At 33.4% G+C, this 11,466-nt stretch overlaps 3 protein-coding genes across 3 annotated transcripts; all 3 read right to left on the reverse strand.

The window, feature by feature from the left end:
• Positions 1 to 494: 494 nt before the first annotated feature.
• On the reverse strand, positions 495 to 1,630 carry PCYB_104170 (tryptophan-rich antigen; the record flags this gene model as incomplete). The annotated part of the gene is made up of 2 exons (XM_004222966.1): positions 495 to 1,265; positions 1,472 to 1,630. 2 exons carry the CDS (start codon positions 1,628 to 1,630, stop codon positions 495 to 497), a joined length of 930 nt encoding a protein of 309 aa, XP_004223014.1.
• Positions 1,631 to 5,087: 3,457 nt separating this feature from the next.
• On the reverse strand, positions 5,088 to 7,604 carry PCYB_104180 (tryptophan-rich antigen; the record flags this gene model as incomplete). The annotated part of the gene is made up of 2 exons (XM_004222967.1): positions 5,088 to 7,039; positions 7,073 to 7,604. The coding sequence occupies 2 exons, from the start codon at positions 7,602 to 7,604 to the stop codon at positions 5,088 to 5,090; spliced, it is 2,484 nt and encodes an 827-aa protein (XP_004223015.1).
• Positions 7,605 to 9,302: 1,698 nt separating this feature from the next.
• On the reverse strand, positions 9,303 to 10,143 carry PCYB_104190 (tryptophan-rich antigen; the record flags this gene model as incomplete). The annotated part of the gene is made up of 2 exons (XM_004222968.1): positions 9,303 to 9,527; positions 9,586 to 10,143. 2 exons carry the CDS (start codon positions 10,141 to 10,143, stop codon positions 9,303 to 9,305), a joined length of 783 nt encoding a protein of 260 aa, XP_004223016.1.
• Positions 10,144 to 11,466: the final 1,323 nt, after the last annotated feature.

The following is an 11,466-nucleotide window of genomic DNA, read 5'->3' on the forward strand; positions in this document are numbered from 1 at the left end:
CGCGTGAAATAGAAAAAAAATTGCTGTAGGGGAATGGGGCGTAAAAAGAACTGCGGATGAGTACGGATGTGTTAAACATACAGCATGCGCAAAATGTGTAAAATACTAAAAAGATACGAACTAAGCATAATATGTAAAACATACGAACTAAGAAAAATACGAAAAGCATAAGAACTAAACAAAATATGTATGCAGTTATCTGTACAAACTGCTAGGCAAAACTTATTTACTTTTTTTTTAGGAGTGTTACTAGGCGAGACGAAAAACTGTCCTTTTTGTCTTTGCTCATTTTTGCGCTTTGTCCGCTGATTTTTTTGGATTATTTTCGCCTAGTTCCTATCATTGCTCCATGAAATATCAGTTTGCAAAATTAATTAAGGAAACAATGTCAAGCGCATCTTATTTTATAATTTTTCTTTTCTTTTATTTTCTCCCTTTTTTTTTCTTTTCTCAATGGGGTTAAATCATTGAAGAGTTGGCCACCATTCTCGCGATTATGAGTCATTTTCTGTGTTCAACAAAGTGTTCCATTTCTCCTCATTTATCCACTCGTTAATTGTATTATCCATCCATTTATTGAAGAATTCTTCTTTTTCATTTTTCCATATTGACCAATTGTTCCATTCGCCAAATATATAAACATTTTCTTTGACGCTCAACCAAGTAGACCATTGTTCACTTTCCCTAAGATTTCTTTCTTTCCATTTTATCCAGTGTTTTTTCTCTGTCAAGTTGAGCCACTTAAGCCATGTTGAGTGTTCCCATTGTGACCAGTAGTTGTCTTCTTCAGTTTTCCATTCGCTCAATAGCCATGACATGATCTTTTCATTTTTCCACTGAACCCATTCTGTTAATAGTAACAAATCCAATGATATTTCTTTTGCTTTAATCCATTTTTCTAAATCTGTTTTCATAAAGTTTTTTCCTTCTGTTTTTACCCATTCTTTCCACTCTTCAGAAGTCCATGTAGCAGATTTGGATATAAGATAATTCTTATATTCATCATTAATATTTTCATTACAATTCATCCATTTATTTTCCATTTGTTTAATCCATTCGATCCATTCTTTTTCTGTTTCTTCCATCCATACGTTCTTTTTGCTCTTCATGGATGTGTTAAAGTCTTCCCATTCTGATTCCAACCTCATCATCCAGTTATGCCATGCCAATTTTTTTAATTGTTCTGATTGGTCTACGTTATCTTTCCAAAATTCCATTAAATTGTTTGGAAGATAACACTTGATTCTTCCCCTTTCGGTGTTTGCCTGCAAAAGGTTTTAAGAGTTATAATGTGAAATGAGCGTTTTTATATATAAACCATATGTTACGTAGTGTTCGAAGAGGGGTTGGGGGGGAATTAGGTATATGCATTTTTGTGGGTATATGTGAGTGCGCATTTCACAAGTGTATGTGCCTTTGGGGTACATTCCAATGTGCATGTGCATTGGGGCAATTTTTTTTTTTTTCTTACAGCATGGGAGGGATTTAAGATGAAAACTGAAAATAGAGCAAACAAGATAATATGTAAACGTGAAACTGTGAAAATTGCCGTCATTTTGGATAACTTCGGATTTTTATTTTGTGTTTTCTTAGCTGGGGAGAACTTCTGTTGCGGTGCTGGACCCTTCATATTCGCTTTTAGTTCCGTGGTATATTTTGGTGACAGAATGAGGTTATTTTGGGGGTGTTTGGGCAATGAAAAAGAATTGTTGTTATGCTTTAAAGGTATATTTTACAATTTACGATTTTATATGTGTTCTTTTATATATATATGTTGGTTTTTATTTTTCTATGAATTGAAAAAAAAAAAAGGAATCCAAAAAAGTGATATTTTAAATTTGCATAACAAAATTAAAAAATATAAGTAAAATAAAACATAAATAAAACAGAAAACAAAAAAAGAAAAAAACAAAAAAGCAAAAAAACAATGTCGTTGTTTATTCAGCTTAAAAAATTGGCAAAACAAGCTGCACAGAACCGTTCTTATGAAACTAAAAAAAAAAAAATCTTGTGAGCTGAATATGAAAAAATTGTAACTTCCTTTATTTCAAATAGCCCACTTTTATTTATAAGAAAAGAGCTAACTTTTTTTTTGTAAAGTTTACATTTCGGTTAGCAGTCCCTTTGTGTTTACTCTACGTTTAACCAAATTGTATGTAATACTTAACCGGCGCGCGCGTGCCCACATATTTGAGGAAGATTCCGTTAAAAAGAGAATAGCGTAAGCTCCTTTAAGCCCCTTTAAATAAATGAGCGTAAAAAGTTGTACATATATATATATATATATATTTGTTCACTCACAATTTAGTCAGAATTCGCGCATGGTGATAGTCGCTTATTATATGTACGGTTTTTTTATTTATTTTTCCTCATCTGGTAGAATTATTCTTTTTGCCTAAAGTAAATTGCCTAAATGATGTTGCAGTTGGGGGAAGCAAAGTTGCAAAAGTGAGAATTTAATCGCGCACTAGCGCGTTAGCAATGTGTTACGGATGATTTTTTAAAGGAAAGAATGATCGATTAAATCGTCTTTTTCTTCCAATGCTTCAATGGTATATTGCGCGAATGCGAAATGATAAGAAATGGGCATTTTTATGAGGGGAAAAAATTACTTAATTATACTGTACGGGGGTTCCATAAGGGTCGTTATTATTAGAGTTCTGTCCTTGCTCAAAGTAGTGGCAAAGATGGAATTACATCTATGTACATATGCATTGCCTTCTTCATGGCCTATGCAAAATGGCAAACAATGAACGGAATAAATAACCAACAAAATGTTACATCATTGTGTGTGGTACTTCCACTACGGTTAGAGTCGTATTTAAAATGAAGCATATAAAAGAGGAGCTTTTATGATGATGAACGAGGCAAATGAACAGGCTTCTGGTACGTACATCTGTGTGTCTCTATGTAATTGTAAACTGCACCAAAGTAATAAAACGTTCAGTGGGCGCATAGCCTTAATTAAGCAGTTTTTTATTTAATTTAATTTAATTATCTCAAAGGAGATGGACACAAAAGGATGTACACTTTTTAGAATAACCCTCAACATTATATTACTCAGTTTGGTCTTTTTAAAATTTTGCTTTTTAATAACAACTGACAAATTAATGATATCGTTGAGGAGATGCACTTTAAATAACCACAACTGTGCGACTTTGCAGTATCGATAAATGTTAGGTATGGGCTATTCGTGCTTCAGCAGAAAAAAAAAGAAGAAATTGGAGAGAAATAAAATAGAACAAAGTAGAACACAATATAGTAGAGTGTAGTAGAATAAAGTAGAGTAGTACAGAGTAGAATAAAATAGAGTAAAGTGGAGGATGTCTGCATCCTATTTACTTCTATCCCTTTTTCCCCTAATACAGTCAAGACCCCTTTCGCTCGGAACATTACAATTGATGGTATATAGAATAGGAGTCCCCTATTTCTTATTCACATAAAAAATAACGCACCTATACGTGAAATAATGGTAATAAAAGATGTTCGCAAATGTAGAAAGAAATGTGTAATCAGGGGGTGAAAATTGATAAGACTTACCCAAACGGAGCGTTCTTTTTTTTTTTTTACCCTTTTTAAATAAAATAAAAGAAAAAATATTTTACTTTGAGACAATGAAAAATTGTAAAAATGAAATTATAATTTTCTTAGAATAAGGACTTAATAGCAAAAGTTTAGAAAATGTGAAAAGTTCAAAAATGAGAGAAGAAACAACTGAAAAATTGGGTGGGGGGGAATATATAAATATATGACAACAAAATTGGAGCATCAAAATAACTAGTAAAAATGGATTTAAATTGGTAATGCAACAATAATTTATAGGTTACATATCTCTTCATGAGTCATAGCAAGTGGCTCGGATGAAACAGTTGGGGGGAGACAGAAACTTCTTCCCCTTAAACATATAATTAGCCGAAAATTGAACATTCATCGTTGCGTATTTAGCATTTGACATTTAAATTTTTTTTTATCAGTTAACATTTAATCTTTAAATATTTAGCCCTTAATGCGGGGTCCACCAATGCGAAGACACTTTAACATTTAATATTTAATGTTTAAAATGATTCTTATAAAGTTTTAAATTAGCTATTCTTATGAGCATGGTAAAAAATAACATAATAGTCGTGTTAAGGTGCACAGTATATATTTTTGTTGACAAAAAAAATTATTGTAAAACGCATACTGAAACATTATTACTAAGCACACAAATAATTGTATTAACAGTAAAACTGACATTCAAATAAACCGCATATGTACTCTAAATATTATCATACACATAATTATGTAAATGAATAATAAATGAATAAATAAATGCAAATATATAAATAAATCAAAGAAATCAAATAAAAGAAAAAAAAAAAAACAAATGAATAAAAACAAATAACTGTATATATATAGATAGTAACAACTAACGCGGATATAACTAATTCAGAAAAACCCCAAACGATAAAAGTTTTTAATATATATTTATTTTTTACAATAAAAATATAAAAAAAACATGAATTGTTATTTAAAACAATTATATTTTTTCGAAAATAATGGGATTTTTTATGAAAAAATAATAAGTGTTGTCCTCTAGCAAATTTTTCTTATTCTCGCCGGAAAGATATTCAAAACACAAGTAAACTTTATTCCTTCTATGATTTTTTGAGACATTTTTTGCTCATAATTGGAGATATATTTTTGTATGGATTATGTAAAGGTACTTCCTTTTTTAACAAAAATTTCTCTGTGTTGAACATCTTGATTATTGCAATTTTTCCCATCGACAAATGATTTTTTTTCCCTACTGCTAGAAATCAAAAATATTCTGTTCTATGTAGTGGAAGCTGTGCGCCTATGCAAAAAAAAAGGAGATACTTGTTCTGTAAGTACGCTAATTTAATGTAATAAAAAATTCTTCTCTCCTCTCTTTTTTGATTTATTTTTTTTTTTTTTTGGCCTTCACTAATTTCGTAGTCTTGGCAGTTTTAATGTGCACAGTTATGTGAAGCATATAGTCCACAGGGAAAATTTATCACGTCGATCTATCTTCATTTGCTTCGATTCAGCTGAGTTGAATTGAATTCGTTTCCGCTAACCACGTTTTATCCTTTTGACATTGTTCCTTGCAAGTCGAGTATCCATACTTTCCATTGCTTCTTGGCTATCCAGTTGTTAATAAAGTGGCTGAGCATTGAGTAAAATACGTTTTTTTTTTCCTCTTTCCAATTTTTCCATATTTCATTCTTAACTTCTATTAATGCCTGATCTTTTTCTTGAACCCATTTTTGCCAGTCTTTAGCTTCACTTCGTCTAACCTTCTTCCATTTGTACCATTCGAGTTTTTCGTTTCTAAGTGATGGTTGATTATTTGAATACTCCCATTTTAGCCAGTACTGATATTGATCACATTTTTTTTCACTCAATAACCAATCCAAAATTTTGTTATTTTTCCATTGTTCCCAATCTTTCAGTAGCCATAAATTGTATTCTGTTCTAATTTTGTCTATCCATTTTTCTATATCCATCATCATGATAGATTCTCCATCCTTTTCAATCCATTTAATCCATTTGGAATCTTTCCATTTTAGTGATTTTTTATAAACATCGAAAGAGTGATCTTCTAACAATTCTTTGTTGTAGTGCATCCATTTAAATTGGAAATCTTTTATAAATTGACGGAACTCAATTTCCTTTTCTTGGAACCATTTAGTTCTTTCCTTGTGTATGTAGACATTGTAGCGTGACCATTCATTCTTCATTTCCTGCAACCAATTCTCCCAGTCAGGATTTGTGGGCACTCCTTCCTCTTTATCTTGACCTTTATATCTATACCAAATCATAAAACTGGAATTAAGAATCTTATCCCACCAATATTTTAGGGAGACCATTAGAGGGTGTTCCTTTTGATCAAGCCATTCTTTGTAATCTGTGAATACAAGCTTTTTTTTTTCCACATTATTTTCATCGTCGGGTTCTCTTCTTCGTGGCAATTTTTTTTCTTGCTCATGTTCCAAATCTTCATCATTTGGATCTATAGTTGGCATACCTTCTTCATGCAAATTGTTCATTTGTCTTTCAATGTCTTCTTCCTTATCTTCTTGATTATGATAGTATACGCTTTCTTCATCATCATCTCCTTCTTCTTCACCTTCTCCTTCTGCTTCACCGCCTCTTTCTTCACCGTCTCTTTCTTCACCGTCTCTTTCTTCACCGTCTCTTTCTTCACCGTCTCCTTCTTCTTCACCGTCTCCTACTTCTTCACCGTCTCCTACTTCTTCACCGTCTCCTTCTTCACCGTCTCCTACTTCTTCACCGTCTCTTTCTTCATTGTCTCCTCCTTCCGTGCCTTCTTCATAGTAATAGTACACGCTTGCTTCATCATCGTCTCCTCCTTCCTTGCTTTCTTCATAGTAATAGTACACGCTTGCTTCTTCATCGTCTCCTCCTTCCGTGCTTTCTTCATTGTAATAGTACACGCTTGCTTCTTCATCGTCGTGTCCTCCTACACTCTTCTCTTCACTAAGAACGTGCATCTGGTACTCAGTTCCGACTTCTGATGCGTTTTCTCTTTCTTTTACTGTTTCTGTTGGGATACTATATTTGTTATATTTCATAGAGTCTTTTCTCACAACATCCATCGAACTGGATGCTATGCTTTTTTGGTCATCATCGTGTAATGGGCTTTCATGCTTTTCGCTACCTGCCACTAATTTGGCTTCCAATTTTTCGCCATCTGCAACTGGTTTAGTTTCCAAAATTTCGCCATCTTTCTTTGGTTCTGGAGTGGTAAAATATTTCAATGCATTGAATTTACTTTCAGTTTCTGGCTGTGTTTGGGTTTCAGTTTTATCTTCACCTTCTAATGGTTCAGCTTCAGTTTTAGCTTCACCTTCTAATGGTTTAGCTTCAGTTTTAGCTTCACCTTCTAATGGTTTAGCTTCAGTTTTAGCTTCACCTTCTAATGGTTTAGCTTCAGTTTTAGCGCTACTGTTCAATGGTTTAGCTCCAGTTTTAGCTTCACCTTCTAATGGTTTAGCTTCAGTTTTAGCTTTACCTTCTAATGGTTTGGTTACAATTTTAACGTTACCTTTCAATGGTTTTGTTACAATTTTAACGTTACCTCTCAATGTTTTGGTTACAATTTTTGCTTCACCTTCTAATGGTTTGGTTTCGGTTTTTGCTTCACCTTCTAATGGTTTGGTTTCAGTTTTTGCTTCACCTTCTAATGGTTTGATTTCAGTTTTTGCTTCACCTTCTAATGGTTTGGTTTCGGTTTTTTCTTCACCTTCTAATGGTTTGGTTTCAGTTTTTGCTTCACCTTCTAATGGTTTGGTTTCAGTTTTTTCTTCACCTTCTAATGGTTTACCTTCAGTTTTAGCGTCACCCTCTAATGGTTTGGTTTCCAGTTTTACTTCATCTTTCTTCGTTTCATCTTTTTCGGTAAGATTAAAAATATCTGATTTCTTATCTATAGCATCTTGTTCATCTTTCTTAGCTTTTGCAGAATATGCAAATATTGGGATTTTCGGTTTTTCACGTCGTACTACATATTCGGTTTCGGTTACTCTTCCTCCACTTAGTACTGATTCGGTTTCGAATTTTTCTTCATCTTCCTTCATTCGATAATTTCTCGGTTAGTTTAAAAATAGCTGATCTGTTATCTATAGCAGCTTGTGCATCTTTCTTAGTTTTTGAAGAATATGCAAATGCTAGGATTTTTGGTTTTTCATCTGTTATCACTGATTCGGTTTCGGTTACTTCTCCGTTCATCACTGATTCTACTTCCAAATATTCTTCCTCTCTCTTCGGATGCACTTTTACAAGAATTTTAGCAGTAGTTTGCTTCTTTGCTATAGCTCGAGGAATTTTCTTAGCTTTTTTAAAATGTTTAAATGCTGGGATTATCGCTTTTTCGTCTGCTACCACTGATTCGGTTTCGGTTACCTCTCCTCCACTTAGTACAGATTCGACTTCCAAATTTTCTTCCTCTTCATTTGGTTGCACCTTTACGGGAGCTTTTGGAGCAGCGAATTTCTTTCCTGCAGCTTGTTGTGTTTTTTTCTTCATTTTTGCGAGATCTGAAAGTTGTTTGCTTTCCACTATTTTTTGAACATTCTTTGGTTGTACTTTTACAAGAACATTAGTAGTAGTTGGTTTCTTTGCTATAAGTTGCGAAAATTTCTTAGTTTTTTCAAAATGTTTAAATGCTGGTTTTCTCATTTGTTCACCACCTACAACTGATTCGGTTTCCATTTGTTCACCACCTACGACTGATTCGGTTTCTATCATTTCTTCTCTTACAATTGAATGATCTTCCGATTTTTCTTCCTCTTCCTTTGGTTGCATTTTTACTGGATCTTTTGGAATAACGTATTTCTTTTGTACGCCTTGAGGAATTTTCTTAATTTTTTTATCTTCTACCTTAAATGATTTACCTGGAACATTCTGACTGGATGGTGTTAGCTTATGTTTCTTAGGTTTTCCTTTCACAACAATAATCAATCGACCAGTTTTCTTTGGATGTTGTTGCTGTGCATTATAAGCTCTATTATTTTCAGCTGTTACGACGGGAACTTTGTCCTTGGGTTTTGTAACTTCTTTTTGCATTTTCATATATTGTGGATGTGGTTCAGGTTGTGGTTCAGGTTGTTCTTCAGATTGTGATTCAGGTTGTTCTTCAGGTTGAGGTTCTTGTTCTTGACTAAATTCGTGTTCTAATTCTGATTCTAGTTCATTTTGTGGTTGCGGTTGTAGCTGTGGTTGTGGTTGCGGTTGTAGCTGTGGTTGCGATCGTAGCTGTGGTTGTGGTTGCGGTTGTGGCTGTGGTTGTGGTTGCGGTTGTGGCTGTTGTTGTGGTTGCGGTTGTGGCTGTGGCTGTTGTTGTGGTTGTTGTTGTTCTTGTTGGTTCAACATTTTTTTCCATTCATCGAATTTTTTACTTATATTTCCATGTCCTTTTCTTTTACTTGGATCTTGCTTTTGTTGTGTTTTTATCAGCATTTCTAAATTTTCTTTTTTACTTGGATCACCTTTTGCAGCAGTAGGAAGTTTATGTTCCACGACTTTATCCCGTTGTTTAAACATTTTATCTCTGCCATCTAACATCTTGGATTTTTCTTGGTCTTTTCCTGATTTTTTAGAAAGTCCAATGCCAAATGGTTTAGTAATTTTGTTTTCATCCTTTACCTTTTTATTTTCCATTGTTTTTTTCCAATCTTCGGTTGTATCTTTTTCATATTTATGGGCAATATTTTCCTTGTGTTCGGGGCTTTCAGTTTGATGTTGAGGAGGAGCTACAGGAGTTTTGCCTTCTACATTTACAGATGGTGTTTTATTAGAAACATAAGCTCCTTCACCTCTTTGCCTAACATTTTGTTGATGGTGCATACTTTCAAGCTGTTGCATTTCTGCTGGTTGCATTTCTGCTTGTTGCATTTCCCCTTGATGGTCTCCTTTGTAGATTTGTTCTTGGTGAACTTCTTCTTGGGGCGGTTCTTTTGGGTATACCTGTTCTTGTTGCCTGATTCCTCCTGGGGGTACTTCTTCGGTGTTGATATCTTTGGGATGGAATTCTTCAGGTTTCATTTCTACCTTTTTCACCGGGATCTTTTTCATTGGAACCTTTTTCACTTCGGATTTTCCCATTGGGATCTTTTTCATTTCTGGTTTTCCCATTGGGATCTTTTTCATTTCTGGTTTTCCCATTGGGATCTTTTTCATTTCTGGTTTTCCCATCGGGACACTTTTCATTTCGGGTTTTTCCATTGGATGCTTTTTCATCTCAGGTATTACCATTTCGGGTTTTTCCATTGGGTGCTTTTTCATTTCAGGCATTACCATTTCGGGTTTTTCCATTGGGTGCTTTTTCATCTCAGGAATTACCATTTCGGGTTTTTCCATTGGGTGCTTTTTCATCTCAGGCATTACCATTTCGGGTCTTTGCATTCCTTCATTTGGGGTTATTTCGCCTTTTTCTGGATGTTTGGATTTTATGAATTTTTTTGGCTGTGGCGTATGGATCACTTTTGCCTTTTCATTAAATTCTGCTGGATGCCTATTTATCTTTTTTTCTTTTTCGAAATCTGCAGCTTTGGTGTCTTGGGCCTCTTCTTTATTATGATCATCAGCATCAGCTTCTTTCAATGCAAGTGGTTCCATTGAAGGTTTTCCAGAAATAGCGCTTTCACGTCGTTTACGCAGAGTAGGATCAACACTAGCGAATTTGTATTCTAAAGCTTTTTTCAAAATTTGCAATTCTCTATCTTTTGCTCTGAACCATTTATTTTTTTCATCTTCCATGGACTTTGTCCATTTTTCTGATTCGACATTTTTTTCTTCAAACCATTGGTCCCTTTTGGTTGTCAAGTCTTTATGAAAAACTCGCCAATCTTGCTCGAACTGTTTTACAAAAAGAAGCCATGTACTATTATCTCTATATTTGGGTATCTCTGCTAGTGAGAGGAATTCTTCCCTGGGTTCTTCCACTTTGATTTTATCACGGTTGTCATGGTCAGCTCCATAATCATGAGCAAACTGAAATGGGGAGTAAAAAGGAAGCGAAAAAAAATTGAAGGAATATGATTCAATTATTGCAAAAAGTTACCGCGTAGCGTACGTGCGTATGCGTGTAACGCATATGTATACTTGTAGGAATAGGTACACAACGTAATATGGCTAGATTTCGCATACAATTCGTGTGTAGTTCGCCTATCATTTTTCTATCTTACTTCAGAGCATTTCGACAGGGGAAGAACCACATAGGTCAACAGGAATAAGATAACGTATATACATGGTGAGAATTGTTTTCTGCTAGTATTTGATGATACATAGTCCTTATTTTTTTTTGTTATACTTGAACGAGAAGATGATCTTCTTGCTTTAGGTCCCTTCATATTACTCCTTTATTTCGCTCAGTTTTTTCATGTATAACATGTATATTTTATATAATAAGAAATATATGTATTTTGTAAATTAATAAAAAATGAACTATAGTTTATAATCTCGTTTATTTTATGATCTATGGTGTTCTTTATCTATATACATTTTCTTAATTTTAATAATCATTGTGGATGAAGAAGAAAATGTAACCAAAATTATAGGGAAAGATGCAGGAAAGAACAAAAAAACAAATATATTAACACCAAATAATATGTTTTGTCACTCTATATATACTGTTGTTAATATAATTCAATCTGTTATATTTTAAACAGTATAAAAGAGTGCTGGTTTGTTTTAAATAATAAAATGTACATATCTAATAATATTATTATATAAAACTTTCCTACGTTTACATTTTTTTTCGTTACGAAGACAAAAACTAGTTTAACAGATATAACATTACATATATGAATATATATAATATATATATAGAGAGAGATTTATTTCTATAAACCCCAACGTACTTATTTTTTTCTATCTTTTACAATTTTTCTTTTTTAATTTATCTACTTTTCTTATTTTAACAAAGTATCATTTTTTTGT

This window comes from Plasmodium cynomolgi, chromosome 10, assembly GCF_000321355.1.
Source record: "Plasmodium cynomolgi strain B DNA, chromosome 10, whole genome shotgun sequence".
Lineage (NCBI taxonomy): Eukaryota > Apicomplexa > Aconoidasida > Haemosporida > Plasmodiidae > Plasmodium > Plasmodium cynomolgi.